General features: G+C 38.9%; 1 protein-coding gene across 1 annotated transcript; it reads right to left on the reverse strand.

Moving 5' to 3' along the window:
• Positions 1 to 589: 589 nt before the first annotated feature.
• On the reverse strand, positions 590 to 9376 carry LOC115775776 (serine hydrolase-like protein). The gene is made up of 12 exons (XM_030723338.1): positions 9203 to 9376; positions 7913 to 8056; positions 7215 to 7328; positions 6243 to 6284; positions 6138 to 6157; positions 5986 to 6060; positions 4060 to 4169; positions 3910 to 3989; positions 3770 to 3804; positions 3601 to 3677; positions 3426 to 3513; positions 590 to 2521 (listed from the first exon to the last, which is right to left on the reverse strand). Exons 1-12 carry the CDS (start codon positions 9258 to 9260, stop codon positions 2378 to 2380), a joined length of 987 nt encoding a protein of 328 aa, XP_030579198.1. The 5' UTR covers positions 9261 to 9376; the 3' UTR covers positions 590 to 2377.
• Positions 9377 to 10421: the final 1045 nt, after the last annotated feature.

Below are 10421 nucleotides of genomic sequence, written 5' to 3' on the forward strand. Positions count from 1 at the left end.
TACCAAGAACCAGAGCACATTTTAGTGGATCACAATGTTTTTCCTCTTTTCTTGAGCTTCTTTTATGTCAACATATCAGGCGTTTTAACACCTGTCAGAAAGTCACAAATGAAGCTACAAATGAATTTTTTAGAATTTTATAATTTCATGAAATTAAAATGAAAGCCATTAGTTTAATGTAAAAAAAAAATACAGGTGAAGATTCAAGTACAGAAATTGTATACATGATAATATATTTGACACTAAAGTACTCAAGTCATGATTCGTCCTCTGCTCTCACTGTGTTGGTACACAGTTTCCTCCCCACTGCTCACTTAACCTTTGAGATTAAACATGTGGATGCACATCTGAGAAACTGTACACTTGCTAAAATATTAATGATGCACAGCAGACTGGAGAGACTTCTGAGCTGCCACAGTGAATCCCAATCATTCCTCAAAGACAGCAGAGGACAGGCTGATGTAACTGATGGCATCACTGGCTCTTCAGGATGAACTGAAATATGTTAGGTGAAAGCTCCATCATCTGTCCACTGTTTTGTTAAAAACTGCTGCTGTAGTTCATGATCTCATGATATTTTTATACTTGGGACAGTTTAAGTTCACAACATGGCACAATGTGACAAAATATCAGATTTTATTTTTTTTAAACTCACAGAAAAACAGCGAAAAGCAGGAAGTTTGATCAGCTTGAATAACTGAACTGACCCCTGGAGGATGAAAAGAGCAGTTGTTTAAATGGTCCTCCTACAGTGATTTGTATATTCTAGCTTTTTTGTAGCCTATGCTGGAGTTTAAATACTACACCAGAAGGTACAGCTGTGTAGCCTCCTCTCTCCTCTCCCATCCACATGCATTTCAGGAATTGAGACACCCTTAGACACACAGACTGATTTCCAGGTCACAGGCAGAAGCCTGTTGTACTGCTGGCAAACTGATATACTTCATCACAATGAGAACATTTAAAAATAATCTGGGTGGCAGATGATGTTTATATCCTAAAAAGTGATTATTTTAGCCTATTGCTAGGTGGTTGCTAAACATGCATAATTCAGCTTTTGTGGATATTATCATGAAATTAATGAGGCATTGTATTTGATATAAATGGGAAATTTGAACTTGTTTCTTTTTTTGACACAGTGCTTCTTGGTAATAAATCATGTACCGTTGGAAAGCCTGTGCATTTCCCCTGAAATGGTGCCACATTTGTAATAACAGTGTGACCAAGCTGGTGACCAGGATGAGGAAGAGATGCCTGGCTGTGTATGGTTCTTCCACATGCTACTGAGGCTCTGGTTTGTTTAGTGAACAAATTGTTAAAATTGCCAATTTGTCTTGTTCCTTCCGACTTCAATCATCCAATCCAATAAATGACACCAAACAAGCTGGGAAAACCACATTTTCATATCTTCAAAAGATTCTTATTTATTTTTAGGAGACTTCAAGCCTGATATACATTCTGTGTTGAGCCATTTCTTACTGACCCCCCCACCCCCCACCCAAAAAAAAAAAACAACTTACAGTAAAATTACATGTAGAAAATAAATTTTATGTTTGATCCTAATCGGCTGCCAGATCACTTTTACACTGCAAATAGAACACATAAGATTCTTGTTATCACCAAAAATATTGAATTAGTAAAATTTTCCCACTTTTATATAGCCACAAACTATTGCCATTTCCGCATCACCATCATTAGGCCATAGGATTGTCTAATGACTCAATGGACTTTTCTTTAAATGTATTTAAAAGTATAATTTTTTTTTTAGTCGGAGCTCCAATGTGGTATGTTAGAAATAAATGGGGGACACTGAGTGGGAAAATATAACTCATGCAGTTTCTCTTTTGCAGCACTGGGGTTTGCTTTACATTTTTTTTTTTCCCAGGCTTTTCTTCAGTGATCACTATCATATGTTCCTCTGTTGATGCCTCTGACTGGAGTATGAGGGGCTGAATTGATCCATTTTTTGCAGAATGAAATGAAACGCCTGACGCCCCCTTTTACATGAGCCTGAGTTAACAGAGAAAGTTGATAATTACCATTGTGACACTCCTCATCTCTCACCAGTGTTTAGGTTACAAGCCAGCCAATATGAACATGAGTCTGGCTATGTCACTTGTTCGTAGCGCACCCCTCTGCAGTTAAACAAAAACAGCTTGATGGTAAAACAATGTTTTCTCCTTCAAATCAGCAGCACCAGTAGCTATTAAATGCTTTAAATACTTCATGAGTTCATCAAGTCTTAGTGGACTCATTTTAGTGACTGAGACAAATGGCAGAATGAGCTTTAAGCACCAAAGTTAAATCTGTGTAAATAGTACAGTATAAATACAAGAAAACAGGTCAGTGTGATGGGACTGGTTCAAGTGTGTGTTTGCTATAACTTAGAAGTCTGAACATTAGTTGGTGTATCAGACTGAGAGAGGACTTTGGTCTGCAGGAAGTCTGACAAAACTGGAGCAACGACATCAGGATTATTCAGGTGGACGTGATGATCACCTGGAACGGTCACCACAGCATGCTGAAAAGAGAGATGATGCCAATCATGAAGGAGATTAACATGCTGCTCCAACATGAAATAAAGGACTTTATGGCCACTTGGGCAGCAAAAAGAAGCCGTGAACCAAAGTACGATGGACAAAGTAAAAATGGACTTAAAGCTGCAGTCCTTTTACTGGCCAGCAGGGAGAGCGTTCTCTGATTGCAAAAAAAAAGTGACCCTACTTCCCTCTTCACTAAACACTTTCCTAATGAATTTAAGGTCTCAATCACTAGTTTCAACTCTTATTCAGAGCATGATGTTAATTTTGTAAAACAGAAAAAAAAAAAAAAATGATTAAGGTGTGGCTGCCTTATGATTACCAAGTTGCCACTGTATGAGGGTGCAGTGTGCCATTAGTGTCTTAGTTTTATGTGTATGTGGCACACATTGATGGGGTGCTGATAAGGGCAACAATTCTGATACAGCCACCAAATAAATAATAAACTTGCTTAAACTTGCTGATGATCAATCAACTGTGTTCTATTAGCAGTAGCTGGCTGCTACTTACTCTCTTTAACACACTTACTGTGTGTTAAACCTGTAAACATAAAGCACTTCATTTATACATGCAGCATTATTAGCCGTTTGGAATAGTTTGTGGCACCTAATGAAGGCAAGTCCTATATTCTACATCTGTATTTTAATTTATACAATCAAATGTGGTAAATCATTGAATCTATAGTTGCTGAACGCTCCACTGTGCTCATCTGACTCGGAAAGAAACCAACTCAGTGGAGACGATTAGAAGATACACCTTCTGCTCTCCCTCATCAGCAGCACTTGACCAAGTTCTATCCTATAATTATTCACAGGTTTAATAGCTAAAAAACACGGAGATGCAAACATACCTGCTTTACACAAAGAGACTGTTAGGCACACTCACATTTTTGTCCCTATAGGCTTGAAGAAGTGCTGATACAAATTTATTTTCCTCTTCTTCAACAAACATTTTCCCAAAGCCATTTTCTGCTCTGTAAAGACAAAAAGATTGCATCTCTGTTTAGCTTTGTATTATTTTCAGATGCAAAAAGAAAACGAGGGGCAGGAGAATATCTTACAGAATAACTAGGACAGAGGCCGTTATCCTCGACTGCAGCTCCAGACTCTGCTCCAAAGTGATGCGTGCGATGTTTGTCTGAAACCAAGAAATAAAACATTCTGCACATTTATATCATCAGCTGTAAAAGACACCTAAGGGAGAAACGGCGCAGCTCAGGAGAAACCTACCAGATTAATCCGAAAGTCTCTGGAGAACACCACTCCTGCAAGAGAGAAATAAATTATACTTCAAACATAAGCGGAACAATACAGTGAGATGCACCTTTAGAGAGCAAAAAAAGGTAGAGGAGAGGATGATAAACATTTACCTCCATCAACCTGAATGGCACCTCGCTCCAGAAGAATTTTTGCAGAACGTTCAGAAAGTGTTTGGTTTACAGACATCAACCTGAAGGTTGTAAAAACAACGTTAGCACGTGAGTGGACATTCTTAAAAATGCTGAGAAAAGGCATGTTACCTTTCTACTGCCTTCTTGTAAGTGTACACTCGCTTCTTCTCCTCTTCCATCTTTTTTTCAAACTGAAGCATCTCATCAAACCCCTGCCTGATCACTTTGGACATTTCCTTCTGTAAGGGAGCAGACACAAAGCAAGGAGACCAACTAAAAACAACTCACAAGGCTCAATTGTACAGCTTTGTGGAATAATATGGAGACGCATAATACTAATTAATATAATGTGTAGACTTAACCCAGGCCTAAAGGTCAAAACTGTACCAGAGTCAATTACTCTGGTGGCTCAAAGCATTTCTTAAATGCAGTGCTTTTCAAAATGTCAAACAGCCTCCAGCATTTTTCATTTTCTTACCATCTAAACTCCATCAGACACTGTCACAAAGTCATGAAGCCCTGAAGTGTAAATCAAGCTATAATTAGCTAGAGGTCACCAGAGAGGTGCTTCTCTCTGAGGGGGGCTTCTCGATAACTTCAAATTATATGCTCTCAAACTGAGCAGTTCCTCTAGTTTTCACCTAAAGCTCTGCATGTTCACTAGAAAAAAACTTTATTTAGATGATGTTGCCAGACAACTGCAGCTTTGCTGCATACTATAAAAGAAGCTGTTAGATTAAATTTCATTAAAATTTTCTACCTTTCATTGAGGTCATCTATATTTGTTTGGAAAGAGACATTGGAGAAAATCAGACAGCTGTTAGTTAATACTAAATATGATAAGTGTGAAATAAGGAGCCTGTGAATCATCCAAGAAAAAGCAACTAATTCAAGGGATGAAAAAGTGCTGTGTCTACACAAAGAAAACTTGGGAAAGATACAAATTTAAGCACTTTGTTACTAGCAGCCTGTCACAAAAACACAATTTATTCCTAAAAATGGCAAAGACAACAGTTAAACAGACAAGTTCTCAACTAAGAGCTCTTTGGAATCACCAACAAGGTGAGAACTTGTCAAATCTCAGCATGGTCTGCAGTGGGTTCTTAAAAAACATTTGAAGAAACTGGACAAGTGGAGGACAAAAGTAGTAAAAACTATCTGCAGCAGATGAAGAGCATCTGAAAGTCATGTCCTTCAGAAATAGGAAAATAATCCAGCAAAGAGCTGACACAGGACCTGAGAGATGCATCTACTGAAGCCTCAGAAATGTTCTCAGTAGAAGGGTGACTGTCAAGAAATCATTAAGGAAGGGAAACTGGGAGAAAAAGCTGAGGTATGCCAGATTACGATATTAACAAATGCAGGGTGCCTCAAGACAACAATACCAATACAGCAACACAGTCACAAACATACATATTGTGTAGAAAAAGTCTGACCAGCCTGGAACTATGCATTTTATTTGTTAGTTTCATTTCCTTTCAGATTTTTACAATGTCTAGTTTTTTTTTCCAGTTAACTAAAGTTTATTTTCATAGTTAGCTTAAGTTTAGTTAACTACAATAATTTACAGTTGTGCCTCAAACCACATTTCGAGAATCAATTATTACACAGCATTGCTAGGAGAAGTCAGGAAGAAAATCATGATGGACAGAATGCAACTTTTTTCATTGCGGACTTGCCAGTGTGGGGAAATCTAAGGTGTATCATCATGTTTTGGATGCCAATTCCCCATCATGGCTGACTCAGACATCTACTACAACTGAACCATCATTACACCCACTGTGGTCCATCTGCTGATTATTGGAGAGTTTCTTGCCAAAATATTAAAATACTAAATTATACATGATTTCACAGCATTGGTCTACCTGGATCTGACCTCAGGATCTGTAGACCCTTGCTCTGAGTTCTCAGTGTGCTTGAAAGGTGTTTTACTTTAACCCGCCTCTCAGGTATATCAAATAAACTTCCAGACTGTCCAGTGATGTACTGATGTAAAATAATTACTGCTGAATAACTTTCCCCATAAAAACAGATGTGGAAAAAGAAAAAAAGTACCAGATCTGTAGGTAAAAATCCGTAGGAGTCCAGAAGCACCACGGCATTCACCATCTCAGGATACAAAGCACTGAACTGTGGAAAACACCACATGGACAATGATGCCACACAATAAAGCACAATCCCCTTAAATGTATCATAAGGTCACCTACCATTCCTGCAATGTTACCACCTGAAATATAAAGGTGGACAGATTAATTAAAAGACATTCTCAACATACATTTTAAAGCTCAAATTCTTTATACAGTTGCACTCACCCATGCTGTGGCCTATAATGGTGAATTTGCTCCACTGCAGAGCTGTGGGAATAATTTCACACATCATCAACCAGGTTCAGTATCAGAACACAGACCAGTTTTAGCTCAAAGAAATCCTCACTGCTGTGATTCAGCTGTCAAAAAGATGCATGGCAGCTCTGGCAATGCGCTCAACATTAATAATCATTAAAGACTACAGTGAAGTTTGCATGTTCTCATGTTTGCATGGATTCTCTCCGGGTACTCCGGCTTCATCCCACAGTTCAAAGACATGTAGTTAGTGCGGTTAGGTTAATTGAGGACTCTAAATTTGTTTGTTTTTTCAAAATTAAATGTATTGTTTGGGGCTGAAAGTCTGCATTGTATGGAAACTAACAATAATTATTTAGGCTTAAATTATTCAACAATAACCAAAGTTTGCAGTAGGTCTTTGTGCTGGCTGAGTGTTACACTGCAGTTGTCCACTCTCCTGAACACCTGCAGTGTATTTATTACATGCCTGTCACAGGCTCACGCTTAATGATAGCTCATGTTCACAGGAACAGTGAAGAATAGTTACTGTGCAGTCATGAATACATAAATAGCCCGAGCATTAGACACATCCGCATCTTCAGCCAGAATCTGTATTGGCTGCAGGGACTGTATAATGCTGCAGCTCACCTTTTGAGAGCAGTAATGAGCAATAAATACAGCATATTAACTGTCACAACATCTCTCCAAGAGTTTCTCTTAACCCAATGGACCAATATGATAACCATTCCTGTGGATATGAGGGAATCCAAGTAAGTATATAGTTAAAAACCTCTCAGGATTATAAATGGGAGCAGCGGAAGTTTATGGAAGGATAACGCAATCTGTTTTGTACATGTTCCTGGAAAGATGTACCCTAAAAGCCTGAACAAACACTGATGCCTCTGGTGGGATTTAGAGGCTTTACTACAACTGTCCTGCAACTTCTCAAAACTCACACACCATCAATGACTCTGCGTACATCCATCACGTAGGAAGGAAAGGCGTACAGAACTCCAGGAGGACGGTGTGACGAGCGACCGTGACCTGCCAGGTCCACCGCCACATATCGGAACTCTGAATGGAAACAGAGGGAGAAGACATGGACATTTCTGTAACCGAAAAAAATATCAAACTACAAATTAATTTCAGTTTAATAAAAGGCATGAAGTTAGAAAAACACATCTAATCAGTCAGCTACAATTGTAAAATCTGAGTAAAGTGCTGTGGTAATTATGTTATCATCAGTTCCAGTGTTTTTGGATGGGATGCAGCTGTTCTAACAGCTGAGCTGCAGCACCTGTGTGCTCAAGCTCTACCGTTAGATTAAACAAATGTCACACACCTGGATGAGCAGAACAGTGTTGTGAAATCAGAGCAGAAACTACCTTTGCTTAGAGAATTACTGTTCATTAGGTTTATCTCATGGCACTGAGATCTCTACACTGAGAGCAGGGGGGGATAATTAAGAGAGTTAAAGAGTTTGACAGCACTCTCCCCAGACAAACTTTGCTGGGTTTGACTTTTAGCATTTGAGAGAAACGAGGCTTGAAAGTGTTAAAAAACAAAAAAAACAAAATGTGAGGAGTTCAAATTGAAACTGACTGCATCGTTGCGCTTTAGATTGTCTGGCTTACAACAGCACTGCAATAAACACTTACCTTTGGGTAGGAGGGGAAGCAGAGCATTGAATGTACCGCAGTTATCGGCCCAGCCATGCAGGCACAGCACAGGGCGGCCGTGATCAGGACCCCAGACTTTACCTCGAATCTCCCCCCATGGGACTGCCACAGAGAGCTCTGAAACTGGACATGGCACACCCTGGTTCAATAAGACTTGTGACATCTCTCTGATTTAGTTTGTGTGGATAACGTGACCAACCATAATGTTTTTTTTAAGGTATGCCAATCAAACCATGAACTGATCTGATTGGTTGATTTGAAGAAAATGATCATTTAAAAACTCCTCTGTTTTGCAGGTGGATGTGTGGTTGTGACATGTCTTGTTCCACCTTAACTTACCTTTGTTTAGAGGAGGATTGTTAGGGTGCCATTTGTTTGACTAATTACAGACACCTGTGCCTTGCTTGCTCAATTAACTGAACAGGTAAAAAAGCCAACCTGGGCTCACTGGTACTATGTCCTGAAGGAAGGTAAGATCTGGTTTATGAATGTTTTTAAGCAAAATATTTCAAATTACTGGCACCAAGGTGGTTTTGTGATTGTTTGCTTACCAGAGGGGAGATTGCTTTGGTTAATATTATTAATTATATTATTAATACTAATAATATATTATTGATGTTCTTATTAGTAATAATAACAACAAAATAATAATAATATAATTATAATAATAATAAAACTACAGTAGGAGAGGCTCTTATAACTTAAGAAAAATGTCTCAAATCCTGACTCTTCTGGATTTGGGGCCATTTCATGTTAATACACCAACACTATTCTTATTTGGCTTTAGACTTAAAGAAAATTACAGCTTGAGATCAAACTTCTAAAAGAGATTCTAAACTCGTTGTTTAAACAAATTAAGCAATCTGGGAAAATCTCTTAATATGAGGAAGTTTAACTCTAAGTGTAGTTATGAAACTGATTATGGCTTAAAATGACACTTAAAAATATGGAATTTCAGTGTCTCTCTGCGGATCTAGTAAAGTACAGAAGCTTGACATGTAAAATCAAAAGGGCTATATCCCTGATCTTAACTCTGCGGACAGTTTCATGCTTTAGTAATGCTGGCATCACCTCACTGGGAATAGCTCAGTATTTTACTGGAACTAAAGCTCTTAAAGACTTCACTGCCTTTGGAGGGCTGATGCTGGGCCCCCAGGTCGTATGTTTGACAGACGTTAGCTATACAACTACCCACAGCTTAGTATCAAATTCAGCAAAACTGTAAACTCTTCCCCAATTTTCACTTGTGAAACGAGCCTCGCAGGTTACCTGCTTGTTTCATCGTACTGGATGTCACGTGTCTGACGCCTTTCAAAGCCTGCATCATCGTGGAGTCTGAAAACAATGTAACTAAAATCTGACTTTTTGTTTTTTTTGGTTTTTTTTGCAACAAAATACAACTTGTAACAACTCTACCAGTCTTTTTGACGCTCACCGCTATCTTCCGGGTGTTGGACACCACGTGAAATGCTATTGGATACCTGGACGTGTGACAGTATAAAATAGACCAATCACAGTTCAGTGGAGGAGGGACTTGCCTTTCACCAGCAGAGGGCCTCTGATGGCATTTATTCCAGTTTGCGCTCTACTAGATTTAAAATTCCCCACTTGGTAATGAAACCGCGGGAAGGGGGACTTGCTGTCTACAAGTATACTTGTAGACAATCAAGATGTATAGAAATGGGCCCTTGACATGTTGAGTACAGTGTTATATTTACTGAGATATCTAGATATCATTTGTTTTTGTTTTTTTCTTAAGCACTAGGATACTGTGCAAAGTGCAGCAGCTCTGGGCCTTCAGTTATTCATTAACTGCATTGACCTCGGATCAAATGTGTCACCTGACTCCAAATTGTGCTCAAATGAATCTGAGTTGGATTGTGCAGCGTGTGTGTACATGCTTTCCGTTTGCCTGTGTAGTGATGTCTTTATTGTGAATATCCCCACTATGCACTACATGCAGTTTTCCTGCAAAACTTCCCACAAATTTTCTTTGATTCTTGTCAGTATAAACTGAGTAATGTGACTTTCTTTGCAGTAAAGGTCAAAATATCAGTTGTCCAAATACTCAGTAGGGCTATCATTGCAGAGTTCATTAGTTAATATGAAATAGAAAATGCTAAAGTGGTACACATCTGCAGTGTTACAGCTTTACACTCTGTCACGTGATTAAACGGCATAACTTTGCCATGCATCCACCTGAGCAAAGGTTTAATAATAAATTAGAAGTGTGTGGGCAGCACAGGGGCTCAGCTTTCAGTTTGGGGGGGAATACTGAACAATCAGTCCTTGGTAATGGAACCTGATACATTTCAAATTGGTGAGACTGGAATCAAAAGAAACAGAGGTTGCATTGTTGGTGTGCACCCTATTGAAAACAGGATAACTGGGACTTGGACATCACTAAACTTGTGGAGGCTGAGAAGTTGAGTCAGCAACACAAAACAACCCAAGTTTTTGACAACACAAGGCAAAAATGTCTGAATGT

The sequence above is a fragment of the Archocentrus centrarchus genome, chromosome 1 (assembly GCF_007364275.1).
Source record: "Archocentrus centrarchus isolate MPI-CPG fArcCen1 chromosome 1, fArcCen1, whole genome shotgun sequence".
Lineage (NCBI taxonomy): Eukaryota > Metazoa > Chordata > Actinopteri > Cichliformes > Cichlidae > Archocentrus > Archocentrus centrarchus.

Bases quoted from the DNA above. Each gene is read 5' to 3' on its own strand.
- LOC115775776 (XM_030723338.1), bottom strand. From the start codon at position 9,260: ATGATGCAGGCTTTGAAAGGCGTCAGACACGTGACATCCAGTACGATG. The intron at 8,057-9,202 runs GTAACCTGCGAG...TGCCATGTCCAG, and splicing joins CAGTACGATGAAACAAGCAG to TTTCAGAGCTCTCTGTGGCA. The intron at 7,329-7,912 runs GTAAGTGTTTAT...GTTTCCATTCAG, and splicing joins GCTTCCCCTCCTACCCAAAG to AGTTCCGATATGTGGCGGTG.